At 41.2% G+C, this 22,740-nt stretch overlaps 1 protein-coding gene across 2 annotated transcripts in view; it reads right to left on the reverse strand.

Annotated features, from left to right (window-relative positions):
- SLC9A4 (solute carrier family 9 member A4) overlaps positions 1 to 22,304 on the reverse strand; it is a 95,207-nt gene extending 72,903 nt beyond the window's left edge. For both annotated transcript variants that reach the window (XR_016020429.1, XM_019753793.3), the window contains exons 1-2: positions 21,543 to 22,304; positions 16,287 to 16,750 (exon numbers count right to left, since the gene is read on the reverse strand). Coding sequence is in view for 1 of the 2 variants with exons in the window: in XM_019753793.3 (XP_019609352.3) it covers positions 16,287 to 16,750; positions 21,543 to 21,798 (720 nt within the window). In the remaining variant the exon portion in view is untranslated. The remainder of the gene's footprint in view (positions 1 to 16,286; positions 16,751 to 21,542) is intronic.
- Positions 22,305 to 22,740: the final 436 nt, after the last annotated feature.

Raw genomic sequence — 22,740 nt, forward strand, 5'->3', positions numbered from 1 at the left:
GCCCAGTTTTTCCTGTTGGAATATCACTGCTATGCGCATTCATAAGCCTTTTGTCTAGACTTAGGTTTTCATTTCCTTGGATAAATATCTAGGAGTGAATGGCTAGGTAATGCAATAGATACAAGTTAAAATTTTAAGAAATAGCTTTCTTGTCCATTCAGACTTCTATATCAGAATATCATAGACTAGGTGGCTTTTAAACAACAGAAATTTATTACTCACAGTTCTGGAAGCTGGCAAGTCTAAGATCAAGGCACCAACAGATTCAGTGTCTGGTAAAAGCCCATTTCCTGGTTCTTAGACAGCTGTCTTCTCATTGAGTCCTCACATAGCAGAAGGCGCAAGGGAGCTTCCTGGGATCTCTTTTGCAAGAGCACTAATCCAATCCATGAGGCTCCACTCTTATGACCTACTCACCTCCCAAAGGCCCACCTCCAAATACTATCATACTGAGGATTAGTTTTCAACATATGAATTTTGGGGGACACAAACATTCAGTCTACAGCAATGCCAAATTGTTTTCCAAAGTCATTGAATCATTTTCTGTTCCCATCAGAAATGCTGGAGACTTTCAGTTGTTCCATATCCCTGTAAACTATTGATATTGTCAGTCTTTTTAATTCCAGCGACTCTAATGGGTGTATAGTGGTATTTCATTGGAATTTTATTTTGCATTTCCGTGATTACTAAAGACATTGAGCATAATTTTATGTGCTTATTGACCTCTTGTGTATATCGTCATTAATGATGTATCTAATCAAATTTTTTACCCATTTTTGAATTGTTTATATTCTTATTATTGAGTTATAAAATTCTTTATATATCCTGGGTGTAAGTCTTTTGTAAGATATATGCACAGTGAATACTTTCTCCCATTCTGTGCCTTGCTTTTTTGTTTACTTCAGAGTTTATTTTGAAGGGCAAATTTTTTTCTTTTGATAAAATCCAATGTTTTACCTTTTTCTTTTTGTTGTTCGTGCTTTTTCCCCCCTGTCCTTTGCCTACTGCAAAGTCATAAATGTTTTTGTTTTGTTTTTTTCCTATGCTTTCTTCCAGGAGAGTTATAATTTTAGCTTTTACATGTAGTCTATGATACATTTTGTGGTAATTTTAAAATTTGGTTTGTGGTAATTTTCATATTTTTCTACATGATATCCACTTACTTCAGCACCATTAAATTGCTTTGGTTTCTTTGCCAAAAATCAACTGTGTAAGTTTATTTCTGGATCTCTGTTCTCCTCCTCGATGTCATATATATATTGTTTAACCAATATTATGATGTTGCTTCATTGTAATTATTGTGGCACTATAGCAACTCTTCAAATAAGTCTTCCTTGTTCTTCTTTTTAGAAATTGCTTTGTGTGTTCTTAGCCATTTGTACTTCCAAACACATTTTGGCATCAGCTTGTCAATTTCTACCAAAAAAAAAATTCTCCTGTGATTTTGATTGTAATTTTATTGAATCTATAGATAAATTGGGAGAGAGCTGACCTATTAGTAATACTGAGTCTTCCATTAAAACACAAGGTATTTTTTAGGTCTTCTAATTCCTGTCAGCAATATTCTGTAATATTCAGTAAAACGGTCAAACAAAACATCTTTGTGGAACTTACTTCTAAGTGGTTTTTTTTTACTGTGCTCATAAATGGAATTTTAAAATTTCTTCTTGACACTAGTCCTTAAAGTTGTCACTACTATTTTAAAGTGCTATTAATTATTGTACATTCATCTCATGTTCTGTGACCTTGTTAAATTTACTTATTGGTTCTAGTAGTTGTTTTATTTCTGAAGATTTTCTACATACACCATAATATCATACACAAATAAACATATACACTATTTCTTTAGTCATCTTGTCTTTCGGCTTTTTTTCCTTGCCTAATAAATAGAAGTGTTGACAGTGGATACCCTTAAGCAATATGTTAGGATTTTTATAAATATACTTTATCAGGCTGAAAAGGTTACCTACTCTTCCTACCTTGCCAGGAGCTTTCATCATAAATGAGTATTGAATTTTTTCAACTGGTTTTCTGCATCTATTGATACAATCGGTTATTCTATTTTATTGTAATTATTCATATTGCGAATTACACTGATAGATTTTTCCCAGTGTTAAAGAAACATAGTTCTGTGATGTACCTTACAAAGTCATGATTTATTATCCTTGTTATATATTGCTGAATTTGATTTGCTAATATTTATTGAAGTATTTTTGGTCTATAGTCATGATGAATATTGATCTATGGTTTTCTTTCTTTGCATTATTTTTGCCTGGTTTGGGTATGAGGATAAACCTGGCCTCATAATGTGAGTTGGAAAATGATCACTCCTTGCAATATTGTGATTTATAAGAAATATATATTGGGTCATTCAGATGATCAAAACATATTTCTCATATACATTTGGTCTTTGCCCAGGGTTCCTGGGTCACAGCTCCAAAGACTCTTGGAATTTCCTGATATATCAGAGCAATAGGTGCATCTGTTGTTATAATAATTGGTCTCTTATTCTCAGTTCCTGAAATTAGTTCAAAGCCCTGAAAATGAAATGTTATTCATAACAAGTCCCTTTCTACCACAACTGGGTTTATGTTAATAATATAACTTTTGGAAAATACCTAAGAATGGGAACTGGTTTTCACAGGGACCAACTGGGCTAGAGGATTGGAACTTTCAGTCCCACCCTCTAATTTATGGTGAGGGAAGAAGGCCTAGAGATTGAATCAATCACCAATGGCCGTGATTTAATCAATCAAGCCGATGTAATGAAGCCTCCAGAAAACCTCAAACGATTAGGATCAAAAAGCTTCAGGTTGGTGAACACGTGAAGAAGAGACGGATGCTCAGCACCCTTTCCCTACACTTGCATCTCTTCCATCTGGCTCTTCCTGATTTATATCCTTTTATAATAAACTAGTGATCTGAGCTATGTGAGCCACTTGAGCAAATCAATCATACCCAAGGAGGGAGCTATTGGAATCTCCAATCTATAGCTGGTGGGTCAAAAGCACAAGTGACAGCCTGGACTTGCAATTGGTGTCTAACGTGGGTGAGTGAGGGGCAGTCTTGCAGGCCTGAGCCCTTAATTTGTGGCATCTGATGCTATTTCATTGTAGATAGTGTCAGAATTGAGTTGAACTGTAGGACACTGAGCTGGTGTCTGAGCATTGCATCCCCCACCACCTTCAACTGAATTTCTGCCCAGAGCCCTTACTCTTCTTCTATTTTTGAAAGGTTTCATGGAGAATAACTATTTCTTCCTTAAGATACAGATACAGTACCTTATCTTTTTTTAATTTAACACTTATTGTACTGTTATCATTTATTATTATGTTTACAATTGCCTTCCTATTAGTTAGGAATTACTTGGCTGTACTTTTTTCTAGTTTCTTCATGTAGGACCTTATCGTCATTGGTTTTAAATCTTTCAACTCTTTAATATAAGCATTTAAAGCTATAAATTTTTCCTTTAATTATATCTTTAACTGCATCCCACAAATTTTGATGTGTTGTATTTTCATTATTATTTGTTCAAAATATTTTCTAACTTTCTTTGTAATTTCTTGTTTGAATCATGGATTGTTTAGCAGTGTGCTGTTTAGTTTCCAAATATTTGGGTTTTCTTAGACGTCTTAATGTAATTTATTTTAATTTAATTTTGGTGTGAACAAAGAACATATTCTGGCCACTAGCCTTCTAAATTTATTGAAGTTTCTTTTATAATCAAATATATGGTCATTTTTGATGAACATACCATATGCACTTGGAAGGAATGTTTGGTTTACATTTGTTGGGCACAACATTCTATAAATATCCATTAGGATAGAGTGATATTTGATAGTGTTCAGATCCTCAATGTCTTGCTGACATTTTACCTACTTGTTCTATCATCTCTTAAGAGGAAATTAAAACTCCAGCTAGGATGGTGGAATTGTCGTTTCTTTCCTTTAAATTTGTCAGTTTTTTCTTCATGTATTTAGTGGTCCTATCACATGCATAATCGCTAGGTGTTTTTGATGAATTGACTTCTTTTGTCATTATGAAACATCCCTCTTTATCTCTGTGAAACTTCTATCTTTATATCTATTTTAACAGATATTAATATAGCCACACAAGCATTCTTATGCTTACTGTTTGTCTAGTGGATCTTTTTGTATCCATGTACTTTCAATTTTTCTGTGTCTTTATAACTGTTATTTCTTGTAAATAGAATATATTTGGGTCTTGTTTTATAATTAGTGCTGGGAATCTCTGGCTTTTAATTGGAGCATCTTAGTCTATTAACACTTGATGTAATCATTGTTATGATTGGATTTAGAGCTACCATTTTATTACTTGTTTCCTCTTTTTTTTCTTTTCCTGCATTCATTTTGATTATTTGAATACTTTATAGGTTTTGTTTTTAATTTTATTGTTAGCTACCTTTTTTCATTATGTTAACTAGTACTGTACAATATAACATTCTTAACTTTTTACAGGATATTTTGAATTAAAATTATACCACTTCACATAAAGTAAAAAACCTTATAACAGAGGGGGAGTAAGATTTGGAGGGATGTTTATTACCACATCATAACCTGGGACATCCTGACTGTCAGAAAAAAATCTATAAACTCTTGCTTCCAAAAGCCTTAAAACTGGCTTGGTTCTAGTTACAGTTGTTGGGAGAATGCCCTGTAAAGCACTTCCCCTTCCTGGGCTCCTGAAGGGGTTTCTGTGGGTGGAATTGTGTTCCTGTCTGTGGAAATGGTCTTCTGTGGGTGGAAATATTGAGCTCTTAACCTCTGGTACTGCAGAATATGACTGGATTTGAAAATAGGGTCTATAAAGAGGTAATTCAGTTAAAATGAGATCATAATGGTGGGGTGTCCAATAAGACTGATGTCCTTATAAGAAGAGGAAGCAATCCCAGGAGTGCACACAGCCAGAAGGCAGCCACCTGAAAGCCAGGAAAAGAGGTTGCACCAGAAACCAACCCCAGTCAGTGGCACCTTGATCTTGGACTGCCAGCTTCCAGAACTAGGAGAAGTACATTTCTGTTGTTTAAGCCACTCAGTCTGTGGTATTTTGTATGGCAGCCCTAGTGGATTAATATGGGACCCATGTCTTCCCGATTGCCTTGTGTATCTTTTTAATGAATCCTCATTGCTTGAGCTTGCCATATAAATTCAGTTCTTTGAAAACAAAAAGCCTAATTACTGACACTACACACGTCTAAAAAGCATTGAAAGTTCAGAGTTACAGCAGATACAGTAAAAATGATTTTTACTGTAGATTAGATACTTGAAAGATAGAGAGAATGCCACAAAGAACTGTATTCATCAACTTTACACAGAAAATTAAAAATGAATCCAGTTAATTTTTTACTTTATACAAAGGGGCACTGGTACATTAAACTCAGTCATAGAGTATTTCTGTGACAACACTTGCTCTGACTGTTCAAGGAAATCACTAAGAAACCAGCAATGACTTAGTAGTCACTGCATAGTGATCCAAAAGACAGAAGGGAGGAAAAAGAGCATCTGCCACCCTGGACTGGAGATGAAAATGGGATTTACCAACGCTCCTAGAGTACCCTTTCCTGAACATTGGTTGCTTATAACCTCAGAGAATGGAGGCCAGGAAGATAAACTGAACTGACATCAGAAACTTTAATAAAGAGACGCGTCAGTGGCAGAATTTTATTGATTTAGGGCAAAGCAAAGACATTCCTTTAAGGAACTCATTTTCAGTTGAAAAAGTTGGAAAATTCTTCTCAGCTTGAAGAATGGCAGGGTGATGGTTTGCCCTGTTTCATAGCTGTAATTACCAGCTACTTGCCAATGACTGCCAAATATCAATCTCCATTCTCTCTTTCCCCAGGATCTAGACACCTCTTTTTAAAACTACTGAAAAAAATGTTTAACGTCCTGTAGGTCTCTCAAACTCAGCTGTTCAAAACTAACCTAACAGTAATTGCCCACCTCCCACCAACACCAGCTCCTCACCCTGATGCCCTCCAAGGAACTGTCCCAGCCAAGCACTCCAGAGTCTATCAGCCTTGGCCCTTCCTCACCCCCACATCCACCTGGAGCAAATGCCCATGGGAGTATCTTTCGCCATTGATGTCAGTACACCAACATGACAGGAAAAGGAATTTAATGGTGATTTAACCTCAAAGCTTCTTAAACTATCAAAGCAAATGTCAGTCGTGACCACTAGACTTAAGTTCACTGAAGATTAGCTTGGCGGTTTGATTCTTCTGAGGTCACTCTGGCATAGTAGAAAAAGCAATTTGGACAGAAAGTAGTTGTTCTGTAATAATTTTTATAAATGAGTGAATGAAGAATGAATCAACAAATGATTCAGTCTCAGGAGGACTCAGGCTCAATCAAACAGGATTGAACTTGATCTTCAAAATAAGAGTTGGATTTCATGATCTCCCAGTTCCATCCAGTGCTTAGGACCTAAGCTGATCCTGGGTGATGAGAAGTGACACATAGATAACCACAGCCTGGAGCCAGAATAAACGGCTTGGTCTCTGACCCGTTGCCTGGATGTAATATTATAGAGTGGGCCTGCACAACAGGTTCTGCTGGATACCGTTCATTTTACATCACCATTGAGGAAGCTATGGGGAAACTTTGTCCACTGGCTCTTCCCAAACAGCCAGCTTATGGGCCTTTTCACATAATTTTAAGCATATTTTTTTCCATAGCATGGCCTGACACACCCACCACACCCTTGAGAATTCATGAACACATGTTGTTGGCAGTGTGTGTGGAGGGGTCTGTTGGAAACCGCTGAAGTATGAAATGCTTGGCTGTATTTGCAGTTGTGGCCTTTTCTCCCAAGTCAGTGATTTCTATTCATGTATTATGTAATCTCCTAGGAAGTCTCTATGGCTTGAAAGGGCTGTAAGAAAATACAGAAGAATAGGCAGGTCCATGGTTGTAAGGTAGGAAGAAGAATTTACAAATGAATAGAAGTAAGTCAAATGTTCCCAGGTGTGGCTCCTCAAAGGCAGGGACAATGCTTGTTTGCCTTTGTGTGCCTGGCACTTAGCACAGTTGGTGTGCAATGTGGGATGCTGACGGCTTTGAAAGAAAAAACACGGCTTTCACGTGCTTTTCTGTGTTTATTCTGATTATTTCCTAAAGATTGAAAAAGAGTTTGCTTTTCTCTCCATCACTACCTCCTACCCACCCCTACCTCCTGAAAAAGGGACAACTTGATAACCAGCAAGGCTTTGTCCTTTTTTTCTCACATCTGTGAACCGAAGTGAGTTCTTACCACCTGTAAGTGGCTCACAACGTAGGTTCGTTGAAAACTGAATTGTCCAATTCAAACTTTAATCATTCTGTTTCTTCAACAAAAAGAAAATGAACCAAAAAAGTACTTAGGCATCCAACTTGAGGAATTCCAATGAAATAGTGGTTGAAGTGTCTCTCTCCAATCTGCATTACTTCAGTATGCCTCAGAGTTATTAACATTCACCTAAGGAACAGGCCTGTTGGGCTGATGGTTAAAGGGACTCTGCGGGTGGTAGAACTGTTATATCACTAGCTAATTGGCTAACCAATTACAGCTGATGGCCAACTAATCACAGCTGATGGCCATCTACTACCCAAGCCAGCACCTTTCCACGTGCAGCCAAGAGCCTGGACACTGCTTTCTGGGACTCTGTCCCCACACTCCACCCCTCCAGGGTCTCACCTCACAATCTACGCGACAAGCGCCTTCCGCAAGGGGCCCCGTGCCAGGAACCTAGTTCACAAGAAAAAGTTTCACTCCAGTTCAAGTAATGTCCCGAGGGGCGTCCCTTGATGTCCACCTACTTTCTGGGCACAGTCAGGGTTTCTCAGAGTCCCGCCAGTCTCTCTGGGCACAGCCAGAGTTCTCAGGGTACTGCCAGCCTTTCTGGGCACAGCCAGACCTCCTGGGCATAACCAGGGTTCTCAGAGTACCGTACTAGAACAATAGTGGCTCACAGCCAAGATGCTTACATATTTTCCACGGCAGCCAGTCGAGACATAGGAAGCAAACATCCGCCAGTTCCACTACGTGGTGGCACATTCCCAAGCAAACAGTCAAGTGGTCCATCAAATCAGGGATGGAAGGCAATTCCCCATAGTCCACAGTCATTCACGAGGGCTGTGCATTGGTCTCATAATGTGTGCCCTCTCCACAGGGCGAGGACTCCAAGTCCTCCCCAACCTGGGGGTGAAGGACGATGTAATACAGGGTCTCCGATCCCTCTCCCCTCACTAGAATGCAGGATATGGTGAGGCCAAAAGGAAAAACAACGGAGCCATAGATAGGGGAGTCATACCACTATATTCTCGATGGCGGCTGGTCGAGACACAAAAGCAAACATCTGCCAGTACCCCAACGAGGGATCTTCCTTCACCCCAGTCTTGCTGGTGGCCAGGCAGGACACAGGAAGTAGGATCAACATGATCTGCAATCCACAATCCGCTTGCTAACCACACTTGCTAGCCGCAATGTGCCATCCGCTTCTCTACCAACCAACCAACCCCCTAGCGTAGCCATGGTAGTTATAATAGTGGCTAATGGCTAACCGGTTACAGCTGATGGCCACTAGTCACAGATGATGGCCATCTAATAACCGAGCCAGCACCTTTCCATGTGAGGCTGGGAGCCTGGAAACTGCTTTCTGGGACTCTGTCCCCACAGACCCCCATAGCCAGCACCATTCACTCTACCAATGACAGCTGTTCTAAGGAGAAGCTCATGAGACAAACCTGCAAAGGTTTTAGCTGAGAGAATATGTCTGAAGAAAAATGTCTAGGTCCTGGGCTGGGTGGGTGCCAGACACCTGCCCTCCCCCGTAGTGTGTCAGAAGCAGCTTGGGGATTGGGGGGAAATGCCTCACAATTCAGGGGCACTCGGAGGGCCCCTGCTGTGGGTGACATTCACTCCCAGCGCCTGAGGTCAACCAAGTGAGGCTGCATAGCCCTGTTTCTCTGGGGTTTAGGCCTTATCGCCATGTTTTTGCTGACAGACACCAACCAGATTGCCTTCTTGTGTGGAGCCTCCTCTCCCATGTGAGGCCAGGTGCCTGTGGGTCTCATCTCACACCTTCCTCAAAACCCCCCTTAGAGGTCAGATTAACCGTTCCCACTGTACACATGAGAAACAGAGGCACAAAAGGGACGAGTCCCTTGCTCAAGATCATACAGCTCGTGGCGCCAAATCCCCCTTATACCTGAGCTCCCTACAGTCTTGGCCAGAAGAAACTGTCGACTTATACGGGTTTTGGAGCTTCTGACTTCCTATCCTAGGAACCTGAGTAAAATGAAAGGAAATAAACAGATAAAAAGAGGACGGGAGAAAACTGCCTACCACCCCGCCCCCGGGAGTCTGTTCATGTTTGTACACAGCGCTTCTCTGGGAAAAACTGAGGCTGCAAAGTCCAGACAGACGGAAAAGAGGATGTGGTGTCACTTAGCATGTCAGCGGAGCTCGGTGACTCAGAAGCACTCGTGTAGGTAGACTTCAGTTAAGGTAGACTTTGATTAATAACACCAAACACTATATCGCGGCAAGTTTGCACGGTGACAGATGGTTACTAGAATTAGTGTGGTAATCACAGTGTAAGGTATAAAAAGGTACACCTGGAACGGATATAACCAATATAATATTGCATATCAACTCTGCTTAAGTAAAAAAATAATTAAAAAAATAACACCGAAGACTCTGTACTCAGTCTGTGCCAGGTGCTATTTCAAATGCTTTATATGTAAAAACCCACTTTAGCCTTCACACAACCAAATCTCCATTTTACAGAAAGGAAACTGAGGCCCAGGGAGGTTAAGTACCTCCCTTAAAGTCACATAGCTTGCAAGTAGTGGAGCCAAGACTTAAACTGAAGCATATAGCCCCTCTGTCCAGGCTGTTGGCCATAACTTTCTGCCTCTTGAATGGGAGGTTCCTGGAGCGAGGACCCCTTCAAGGCAGGAAAATATAAACCAGAGAGAATGCTAAAGAAAAATTCACCCCCAAATGAAGTTATTTTATCTTTCTCAGATCTAAGGCAGCTTCCTCTGGCAAATGCTCCCTATCGTTCTAGTTTGGCTTGAACTCACCATCTTATCCTCACGAGCAGGGTCCATGTCTCTCTGTCTACCACCGAGTTATAACCTATGTGCCAGACACGCACAGTTCACCTTCACACCCCCAGGGCAGGACAGCACCAGTGTGGACAGGTGCTCCATGAAGGTGTGGGAAGGAAAAGGACATTGCCCCCATCTGTCCCCCCCATGCCCACCCCTGCTTTCATCCCACCTCTAGCATTTAAGCTCAGGGAGCAATTCCGAAGTTCAGTGGTGGCGGTTTCTCAGAGGGAAAACATCCCAGTTTGCTCACAGCTTTGCGGACAAATCCAAATTCAAACAGAGTGTCACTCTTGAGGGTAGGGGAAGGAGAGCTGTGGTCATGGGAGATGGCCAACGTTGCAGGCCAGCTCCAGGGTAAGCACAGCCTCTGTGCAGCCTGTCTTAGTCCCCATGACCTCATCTCTCATTCATTTGTTCACTCCTCATGCAGCATTCATTCCTGCAGTACTGTCATTACTCAGCACCTTTGCAATGCTCAGTGCTACATGCTGGGTCCTATGAGGCCAGCGGGAGCCACTCAGAGAGAAACTAGGAGGCTCAACAAGCAGCTAGATAATGGGATGGAAAGATGAGAAAAGAAGAGGGCAAAGGAATTCTAGCAGAAGGGACCAGGAAATTTAGGATCTGATGCCAGCAACAAAAATGCATGATCGAGGGGCAAATTGAATGAAAGGTGAAGGATCTCTGCTAAGAAACTGGTACTATCGATTGCTGGCTGGGCAAGGCAGGGGGAGGACAAGTTTTCAGTATAACTTTTAGATATTGAGCCACATAGAATAAATTATATTCAATAAATAAATTACTTCTTTGACAGTCTGTGTTTTTATAATGAAAACATCAGTGAGGAAAGTTAAGCACATGGAGATCTTGTACTCACCTGAGAGGCCCCAAAACCAAGAAGGGCCAGTATACTTATGTGAACCCTGATATCTGGGTCCAGAGGGTCCCTAGGTCTGTGCTCCAAAATTTTAGTTTGCACACCTCTATGACTCTTTCATTTACTTCATTCCTAGAGGATGGACTACAGGCACTGCAAGATGCCAAATGATGCTATCACTAGAGAAAGGAGAGAAAACCAGAGGACAAGAGATGGGAGGTAGAGAAGGACAGGTGAAGAGACAGCATGGAATAGCACTTAGGATCAGAGATGCTCTGGAGCCAGGCTACCTGGGTTCAGATCTCAGCCCTGGCCCATCCTGGCCCTTGGACCTCTCATGAGTTGGAGGAGGAGGTAGGTGGGAGGGATGGGGGGTTATAGAAACCTTGCTGGCATTGCCTTGCTGTTTATTCGGCAAACTGATCCAGGAAAACCAAGAAGGAATATAAGAACAACTTGCCCACAATAAATGAGGTAGTTCCATATTTAAAACTAACTGCCTGTTAAGAGCAAGCCAATCACCATGCTGTTTCCATGAGCAGATATGATATAAAGATAATAGATATAATGCATCAAATACTCACTGTGTGCTAGCACTCACGGTCTCACTGTACAAAGAGCTTAATATGAATTTCCCAGTGAATCCCTGAGCTAAGTAATATCATCATCCCCAATCTTACAGAAATGAGGCACAGAGATTATCAGAATCTTTCCTGGAGCCACACGTTGGACTTGGCCAACCCAGCCAATTCTGATTTGGAGAAAAGACCCTGGATTCACTACTTACTGGACATGAGCCCAGTCTTCCCATCGGCAACATGTGGGTTCTCTGCAGCCCCTTCCACCTCTATGAGCTTAATATTCAAAAGGTGGGAATGGAAGGAAAGAGATTGGACTGGAACCGACCTGAGCACCCATGCTCAGTCTGTCACTGGCCAGACAGTATGTCTTCATTCAGTTCATTTTAACTTCCTTCGCCTTGTTTTTTTCACTTGTGAAATGTTAGTATAAATTCATTCCTCATAGTAAAAAAACTGGGGATACTAGTTATGATTTTAAAGCTACTTGGCTTTTGTCACTGCTCCCTTTGCCCACCATTAGGAGTATGTTCTGGTGATGAGCCATAACTTAAAATATTCAGCCAGAGGGAGAAATGAGTGGGACAAGAGACCTGGAGAATCAGGTTCAGTGATACGACAGCTCAGGAGCAGCTCTAGAGTTCTCTTTAGTGAGAAGGCAACTCTTTAGTGCATAAAGATCTGTAGAGTTGTCACATGCAACCCACAAATCACAGGTCACTTTCTAGGTGACTCAGACTTTCTGCTGAAAGCATGCTTGTGACAGTTGCCTTTGAGAAGGCTCCCTTCTCAATGAAAGGGTGGGTTCAAGGCTCTTGGCTCAAAATACAACTGGACTGCATTAAATACCAGTTGCTTGCAAACTGCTTTCTAAATCCAGCCCTGGGGCTTCTCTGGTTTCACGTAGGGACGCAGAAGTGCCCCAACACACACTTAATACTCACTGTGCTGCGGGTGACCACAGAGTGACCCGGGAGTGACGTGTGGGCAACCCTCCTGGAGCCAACGCAACAGCAGCTCTGCCCACTAGAGGTCAGGGCAGTGCCCTCAGAGGATAGTCTGGTCACTTGAAAATTATAATTTTATTTTGAAATTATCATGAAAAAAAAAATGTCCAAGTGGAAGCAATTAAACTTTGGGAAAGTCAAAGAAATGTTGCTAGCAAAGAAACCCCAACCAGAAGCCAAACTGTGACTGGTTCTAGATGTAAAATCTAGACAAAATCCAGGGTGAGGTCAGAATCTCAAGATCAGGAGCAGCACCAAAGAGGCAGCAGAGTCAAATGCTTTCATTGGTAATTAATAAAGACTGTGCTGCAAAAATGTTTGTAGATTGTATCGTGAAGTTCCCAATGAGGAAATAGTGTGTTCTGTGAAAACTACAGAGTTGGTATTTAGAGAGTTATTTCTGGACTTCTCTAATGATTTATGAAGAAAAGGTTGAATAATTACTTTGGAATAGGCTGCCAAGGTCACCACCTGATGTTATCACAGGTAAGCATTTTCAGTGGCATCGCCAGTAGTGGAGGTCACAGTAAACAAGTACCCCCAAAGATTCGGATATAAGTGAGATAAGATTATATCTGGGATATGAACTATGAAATGAATGCATCATGGCCACCTTAGGAGATGCAATAGGTTCCCAGACATAGACACTTACTCCATTGTAACACATGAAAATATGAGAATATCTAAAGGAAGAATGGTGGGGGAAAGGAGTCCTCAGAGACTAATCTAGCCCAGTCTGAGGACAGGTGTGCAGTCTTTGCTCTAGACATATCATCATTTTAGATCAAGAAACATTGGCTTCTCTCAATCTAATAAACCAGTAGTTCTCAAATACCAGCAGTCCTCTGAAGTGCTTGCTAGAAACGGATTTGCAAGCTCCCCTCCCAGAGTCTAGGTCAGTAGGTCTGGGACGTCTGAATACACGTCAGGCCCACCAGGCTGCTTCTGAGGCATGTGTCTTGAGGATCATACTCTCAGAAACCAAATATCTGACTCCTACAGCAGTCTGACAACTTTCTGACAACTTGGCTTTTTGTGACACTTGCCCAGATGGAAAGTATGGGCAAGCCTGATGTCCCTAATATCTTGTCCAACAGCTAGAGATTCTCATTAGGAATAAATATACTTCTGACTTCAGTTAGGGCTTCCGTCACTTGGTGAATCTACCCCAGATATTTTGGATTACTTTTTAAGAGCCCTTTTCCCTCTGTACTATCTATTTTTGCATCAAGTCATCATGACAAAATATGGTATGCCAGATCAATGAAATAATTGATTATAAAAGGGGAAAAAATAAAAACCAGAGCATTTGCATATCTGTGGCTAGGCACAATCTCCCCCATAGCAAAACTTTAAACCCAGGGGCAATAAAAGATTGCTTTGTTAGGTTTAACTTTATAAAAATTTTAACCTTGTAGAGGATAATAGATAACATAATCTAAAAAATGTAAGGGACAGAATGGGAGAAAGTATTTGATTTTTACGCACTGTTCAGAAGTTTCAAATTTGGATAACTTAGTGTGTTCCTACAAACCAATTAAAAATAAAAACAAGTGGTCCCCAAGAAAAATGGACATGATGCAATATTTGCCTACAATAATTGGGACATACTTATAAAAAAATTTTGTAGTTTATATGAAATTCAAATTTTACTGAGTACCCTGCATTGTTTTTAAGTCTGGCAACCCTAAAAAGATACGAATTCCCAGTTTACAGCATGAGAACAGCTAATGATCCATAATCATTGAAAAGGTGCTTAATATCATCATACAAATTAAAACAAACATGAATAACACATTTTTGCTCATTAGATTGGAAAACATTAAGAAAAACAATGACCCTTATTGTCATGATACAGGGAAATATGTACTCAGTACACTGTGGAAGTGTAGGCCCTTAGAGACGTTCTGGAAAATCTCGGCAGCTGTGGTGTAAGGACTAAAATTAAGGTCCAATACTATGTGCTACCTTGACATTTGGTAAACCGGGGGAGGGTCTTGAATGTGGTAACTGCCAAGTCTCCTTCCCAATCTGACCCCATGGATAAGGTCCCCTAGCCAATAACCCTTCATATCAAGGGGACCTGCTTACCCCTGAATAGTGCATGTCAGTCTCCTGCCAGCCCTTGGACTTATTCAAACAGGCCAATCACATCATCCCATGGAAAGCAGGAGGTACCCCATCCTCTTAATACTATACAGCCTGCCTCCCACACACCCGATTGTTCACTCTGCTCCTGAGGGTGCCCCCTGTGGCCCTGAATGGTGTGCGGTGTCTCCCCCCAACAACCCCGCTGTGGCTAATAAACTGTTATTGATCTCATCTGTCTATTTTCAAGGGTCACCCCCGAACCCTGGAGCAGGAATCCCTCCCTCATCAACTGATGAAGAGGAGGTGATTAAAACATCATTTTCCAATTTTTTTAATGTACATACTTTTTAACCAAGACATTTCATCTTAGAATATGTCCTATAAAAATACAAATGCAAAAAAGGGATGCCTGCAGAAACAAGAATATTCATTGTAATATTGTTTTTAAGTGAAAACAACTTAAATATGCATCAAGTTGGCAACAACTTGAATATGCATCCATCAGGAAATGGTTAAATAAATTATAGTAAATTTTATCTGTGAAGTACTGCGCAGTTGATAAGACCTAGAAAGAATTGCAAGACTTGTTACATCTAGGCAATACATATAATATAATCCCACCCAATTTATGTAATATAATATACGTCTACATTGATGGTCTGTATGTATGTGCATATAATAAAGACCAGGAGGGAGAATGCCAAACTCATCACAGGGGTGGTTGCTTGCATAGAGGGTGAGAAGAGGGTTTGTGTTTTTATGCCATATAATTTTGCACTGTTTGAGTCTTTTTGCACTAAAAATTAATTCTGGTATTATGTGATGTCATATAAATTTAAAAGTAAGAAAAGCTTATCAAAGTATATATAAAAATCTCATACACTAACAAGTGGTGAAGGTTTATAGTAATGTAGTGAAACTGAACAATGGGATGGCTAGTCCAGAATATTCCAGCACCACCAGCCAAGGATATCTTCTGGGCCTTCATGCTTGATTTAGCCTGTAAGCCCTTCTCGGCGTTTCTCCAGGACTCCTAAGCAAAAATCCTTCTTTCACATTTTCCGAATGAGTCATACAATTGAGATTGATATACAAGCTAACACATTTTTGAAAATCCTCTGTCATCACTATTTCTACTCCATGTTTTATTTAACTTCATCATCTAACACATCATGTTAAGAAAATGAAAAAACACACAAAGGGAATGAGGGTGAGGTCCTGTAAATGAGAGAAAATAAACACCTAAGCTACTGCTTGCCCCAATGTTCAAACCCAGAAGAGCCTTTAGTAACAGTTTCTGCTTGCAAAGTGGAAAACTGAATTAAACTACACAGTGATCTCTCTCTCTCTCTCTCTCTCTCTCTCTCTCTCTCTCTCTCACTCTTTAAACAAGTTAGTTGGCTATTGAATGACAAGCAGTGTATGTGAGCAACTATATACACGATGCAGATTCTAAGGGAAGTCACCAAAACTTGGGCCACACTGCATTGACCGAAACCAATCTCTATCCTGCTGTGGCCCAGTCCTGCTCAGCCATTAGCCCCCAGGACAGACTCCTGTCCCCAGCCCCACCCAGACCCCTCAGCTTCCTGGGGACCTGTCATTGACATCTCACCACACTAATGCCATCATTGAGAAGGGCCTCCCCGAAGATCATCATATACAGCGGCTCGTTCACACGCGCCTCCTCAAACACAGCCAGCACGGCCACCGGGTCCACAGACGAGATCAGGCTGCCAAACAGCAGGTTCTGAAGTAAGTTGACGTCACTAAGGCCAAAGGCCTTGATCTGACAGATGAGGTAGAGGGAGAGGCCAATGCCAAAGGCGTTGATCAGGGCCCCCAGGCCTGCCCACCACAGGATGGAGCCAATGTTTTCAAAGAATGGCCGGGTGGGCATGAAGTAACCGCCCTCCAGGATGATGGGTGGAAGGAGATACAGGAAGTAGATGTTCGAATCCATGACTGGAGGTGATTTGTGGTCCGTACCAAAAATGATGGCACCCACCAGAGCCCCAACAATGATGAGGAGGCAGCTTTCTGGCATGAGGCCTGGCAGTCGGTGGTAAAGGTGGAAGCCTGGGGAAGAGCAGAGAACTGCATTTAGATGATTGCTAGTAACTCGGTTCTGGCCACTGAGATCCGAGGAGACAGTGTACAGAGGTCTTTGAAAGCAGATGGAACCATGGGCAAGCTGGCTGTTCCCTCTGAGCCCAGCACCCCATCTGTAGCAGGAACTGGAGGTGTTGCAGGGGCTTTACACAAGTCCGAGCACTTAAACATGCCAGGCCCAGTGCAGGTTACAGAATCGATGGTTCTCAGCCAGCCATCCCCGCCCCCTTCCTCCTTCCGGCTTTCCCCATCTTACGGGGATCTGAGAGGGCATGTGAGGGAAGAGCAGAGAAGAGGCTGGACCTCGTCTGCACTCATACAAAGCCCACCTTTGAAGCTCATGCAGGGTCTATCACCCTCACCTAAACCTCATCTTGTTCCAGCACTCACTTCCTTCTCAACCAAATGAAGAAACCTCAATGAAAAGTCCTTAATTTTGTTTCCCGTACTTAATCAATGACATTACACCTAGTCATCCATTTAAGAGGTAAATCAAGTCACATTCTCATGAGCTCCCTCCATCACCTTTGCCCTTTCATGCAACCAGCTTCCCATTTCATCACTTAGTGTCTCATTAGCTGCCCCTGACGTCCATCCCGTCCTCTCCATTTCTACAGCCACTGCCTTCACTTAGGGGCCTCCTCATTTCTCATGCTGATTAGTGCATTGTCCTCCTGACGTTCTCTCCCATCCTTAATCCCCAGTCCCTTCCACATCCTGCTGCCAGATGACTGTTCCACACCATGTGTACCTGATTGTCTCCTTCCCCACCTATGACTCTGAAGGCACACAAAGCATCTCATGATTTTAAGCTGAGGATATTTATGAAGCATCCCTGGGTCAAGACCAATCCTCTAGAAAGGACTGGGAGGTAATGGACCAAACGTATTTTCTACAATTTCCAAGTGTTGATGAAATTTTAGAAACGAGACACTAATAAATAAGAAAACAAAAACAATGTAATGTATAAATATACAATGAAGGGCATATTGACTATACCAGCAAATAAGATAAGAGATCAGAACCCAGCAGGTCACCCTGGAGCTCTCTCCACGTCAGTATCCCTCACACCTGCTCTATCTTTATACGTCCTACATTCAGCCAACCACGTGCCTTTTCATGTGTTTCAGGCCACCTTTCTTGTCTTCATACACTATTGTTGCACCTGGATTGTCCTTTTCTTCAACCTATTTTGGTCTTGCTCAATCTTTGAGAGGTTAAGCTTTTCTCTATCTCTTCCTAAAGAAATAATATGTCTTTCCTGTGAATCATTATAACATTATATCTGTATGTGTCTAACAACGATGATCCCTTTCTACCATTTTTTGTGCACGATGTATCTCCCCTACTGAACTGTAAACTCCTCAAACTCAGGCAGAATGATAGACATCTTAACGTCTCCCCAAAATGCTTAGCAAGCTGTCTACTACATAGTAGCTGGTCTATTTTCTGAAAGAATCTGTAAGTGTATACTCAAACATGAATGAATGAACGGGTTAAATGTTCAACAGAGAAGATTTTACGTGGGAACTAGAAGTTAAACAGGTTGTTGGAGGTTGACTAGGACTTACATAGTTGGACAACAGAATGGGACACATTTTGGGTGGGGAACACTCCAAGAGAAAAAGAAGACAGACAGGTAGGGCCCAGCCACATATATTTGATGTTCACTGAGGGGATCCAGCCAACTGGAGCAAATTTTTAATTGGCCTCTACCCAAGTAATAAAGGGCCTTGAATTCAAGGTTAAGGAGTGTAGGTTTTCTCCTAAAAGCCATGGGGAGCCATTGAATGCTTTTTAAGGAAATTTTAGGTTCAGCCAATCAAAGAGCATGTGGGTTTCCCTGGATACAGCTTTGAACTTCTCCATTCACAATAGCAGGCAGGTTAATACAATGGAGTATTATTAGTATCAAGAGACAGCACCCTAAAAGACAGGCCTAGCCCACTGGCTTCAAGACCAGTTCAAGGTCTCCTTCTACAGTCTTGCTCTCACCATTTCCTAATGCCAGCTTCTTCTTCCTTCATCTTGTAGTGCTTATTTTAACCACATTGAACTTTTTAATATGTAAAAGAGGTGGAAGAGCCATAGTGTGATTTTCTCAGGCCCTGTGTCTTCCCAGTTTGGTCCTGCTTCTAGGAATTGAGTTTCCTGGAAGGGAACCAATGTGCACCCACCTTAAGCCAAGTTGCACCTACACAGCGGTAGCAGGAGGGGGCTTGATGCCTGTAAGTATGGCACTGTAAAGGAAAACACTATGTGCATTTCATATTTCACACTCTTCTCCCCTTTCATGATGGACAGTAGTCGATCACTTGGAGATTTGATAGTTCCAGTGCCTGAAACTTAAGTGGCCACAAATAACAAAGCCCTACCTAAGAGTTAGAGATGGCCCTTCCATTCCATTCTGTCCATTGATTCAAGGAATATCTTTCTATATTGTTCCAAGAAATGGAACTGAAATAAAAGATAAACAACAAAGTCTGACGTGACTTTGTATTACCTTTGTTCTATAATGTCATTCTTTTATAAAATGCATAGTTGGATGTTTTTAAAAGGACTGGGAAGAGTTGTGATGTTTTTCTGTCAGAGTGCCTACCAGGCAGTGCCAGATTCATCTGTCTTCCCTGTCAGACTAAGTCTCTTGAGGCCGGGAACCACGATCATTTCCACATATTGCATGTGTGCTCAATAAATGTGGCTCGGTAGAATGACTGACTAAAGAACGAATAATAATAATGATTACTAATTATATTTTGATTCAAGTTTTATAATATAGAATCTAAAAAATCTACATAGACTTCCTTGATAAGTTTTATGTCTTTCCCCTCCCCCGCCAGATGAATGAGCCACCATGTATAAAACTATAAGCCCAGTACTTGGCACATAGTATATAGACGATAAATATGGCCTTTTCATGTACAATATAAAAATAATCTGAATTCTTAAAGGCTAGAAAATATTAAATTGTACTGGAATAAGCGTGACCTGATAACCTACTTAAGTTATTTTCTTTTTCTATAGTCTGTTGAATTACATCAACATGACAATCGAGAACATTTAAACTAGCAGGCCTACAAACAATAGAGTTCTTACAAAACTCTAAACTGGACACACTGAGTCTGGTCACATACAGTACTTCTAAAGAACAAGCTGTTTTATGCTAATATAAAACCAAGATAAAATATATGCTTTCTGCATTGAGACATTTACTGATATAGAATGCAAAACTCTTTTTCATTAGAAAAATCTTATTTGCACTGAAAAGAGATTTTAGAAATAATTTCACAGATGAACAAACTGAGACTTAGAAAGACAAAGTAACTAACTAGTCAGTGGAAGATTTAATTCCTGTTTCTCAGACCAACTTCACCCCTTACTGTGAAGAAGAGAGGCCGATTTTGGGGGATAGGGAATCTCTCGCATTATTTACAAAGGAAAACTTAAGATTCACCTAATATCACCTTGAATGTTTTCAGTGTCCATGTGATCAGACTTTTAGCTTTGAACTCAGACTATTATCCCTTTTTCAAAGAAGCCATTTTTACTTGAGCACTTCTTAGAAGTAATATGAGATCTTGTATGTAATTTAATCATTTGACAAGTCACACAAGTGTTCTTCAAACTAATAATTTCCATTTAAGCTTCAGACTTTACTAGCTCCAAATGAATAGCAGTTATGAAGCAGCACCTAATGAATACACCAGTACCCCCTTCATAAATTGCTCTTCAAATCATGGAAGAACATGGAATAACATCCATGGAGAGTTAAATGACTAGAAAGAGCCCACCATCCTGATGCCAAGGAGGTAACTGCCAGATCTCATGGCTCAACTCATATTCCACACCCATCCTAGAGGGAAAGTACAAATGAGCATCAAAGTGTTTCATAGATTCTAATAAAGCAGTTTATTCAAATAACAAATTATGTCACTGAGGCAAAGGAGATGTTATACTTAATAACTGAGATAATTGTATCAATTTCCCCACTTTGGAATAAGCTGGTTTTAAGGAGACAAGGGGGTAGAGTTAGGGATTAAATAGTCACAGAGTATCAACCATCACATTGGCTTTTGACACAAAGAACCTCGATTAGAATTTAATCCATTAACTCGAATTCACTTTATTTCACCAAGGAAACCAGAGGTACCCCACTGGCTTCATCTGGCTGAGGTGTAAATCAATATTTTACTGACAGATATTATCCCAGGGACCCAATGATGGGCCCCTGTAGCCCATCACTGAGTGATGTAAGAGTCACTTGTGACTGTCATTTTCCTTGCTTTCTGTCAATTTGCAGGGAGCACACGCCACTTTTAAAGAATCAACAATGGGAGCCATTGATGAAGCCCCTGGTTACATGGCCAAGAATGAAGGAAGAATATTTTACAGAAGAATCATTATGTGGTTCCTGAAATTTCCATTGTTCTGAGGTCTACATGCTTTACTCTGTAGTATTTTTTAAAGCATAGAACTTGAGATTTTTGCATGTCAAATAATGTTACATGGTTGTCATTTGAAAATAAATCAAAACAACCCAGAACCCAAAGGCATGCTCTTGCATTTCAAAGTATAATTCTGAAGCATTACATGGCTTTACAAAAAGTAGTTATGACTTTCCCTTGATTCAAGGGTCCAGAATTTTTGATGTAATAGCAGTAACAGTTACAATCCACTTAGCTCCCCATCCATAAGGCATTTTCACATACAGTATCTCATATGGAAAACAACTCTCACAGCCAGTTGTTTGGGGACTTACCTATTTTTGCAAGTGATGCTAGAAGTATCCAGAGGGTGACTTCATACGGAATTTGCACATAGTCATAATCCAGTGCAAAAACAGATATCTTCTCATCTGGCTCTGAGCTGGCAGCTGCAAAGCGAACATTTGGTTCATGCTGGGCAGTGGCATTTGTGGATTCGTTCAAATCAGAAGTTGCTTCAGAACATTTGAGTGCTACTAGCAAGAGCAACACCTTCCAAGGACAAAAAGGCACAAACACCTGAAAACCCATGCTGTGGGCTTCTCCTACCCTGCATGCCACTGTGAGCCACACCTCTGAAGTGAGGAAGGTTTCTGGAGAGCTGCAGCATCCACCTGGTCACAGGTAATACACGTACCGTCCGTGGCTCATTCCAAGAAGAGTCCGAGTGTGTCACCGAGTTCTGAGTGCAGATGTTTTCAAATCGCCTTTCAAATATTTGTGTTCAGGCAAGTCAGCTTCTGGCTCAAACACAGCCATTCAGCAGACTTATTCAAGCCCAGGGAGCTACCTGGGGGACCTTTATCTGATTGTGATTTGCAAAGCAATTTATAAAAGGGGAAAATATCACTCCATTCAGAGCTGTTTGCTCACTTCACTGAACACTGGTTTTATCTTGTGAGTGAAAAGTAAAAAGGACGCCAAGGTGCTCATTCCAGGTATCACTGGAGTCCTCCTAACCAGGAAGGGACTCCTTCCCTCTCTATCAGAGCCCAGTTAGGAGCTACCTGTCGTGCACCTGCTCCTTCTCTCCTCCCCCTGCCTCTCCCTTATTTTGAATGGCCAAGGCTGCAGGTAGCTCTTGAAGTACACTTAATTATTTGCTCTGATTTGACTTTGGTAATGAAATGCCTTCCCCTGCGCGTTCTCAGGGGGTTACACTGCTGACACCTAGTGGGCAGCCACAATAGGACACTTTGGCGTGTTCAATGATAAACCACTGAGGTGACCATGTCATTGTCGTCTAAACCAGGCCACTTCTGAGAATAAAGAAAAGCTACCAATATGTGACAGACCGTAACCAGGAATGTCCTGGCACACTGTGCCATATAGTGTTTATAAATAAGGAAGGAGGAGAAGGAAGAGGAGGCATAGCACATGACTGGGCTCCATGAGCAGTGACTCAAAGAAAGAATGAAGTTCCAGTTTTCCATAAACCTTACACAGTGTTAAAAACAAAACAAAACAAAAACA

This window comes from Rhinolophus sinicus, chromosome 2, assembly GCF_057876585.1.
Source record: "Rhinolophus sinicus isolate RSI-liver-muscle chromosome 2, RSI-T2T, whole genome shotgun sequence".
Classification (NCBI taxonomy): domain Eukaryota; kingdom Metazoa; phylum Chordata; class Mammalia; order Chiroptera; family Rhinolophidae; genus Rhinolophus; species Rhinolophus sinicus.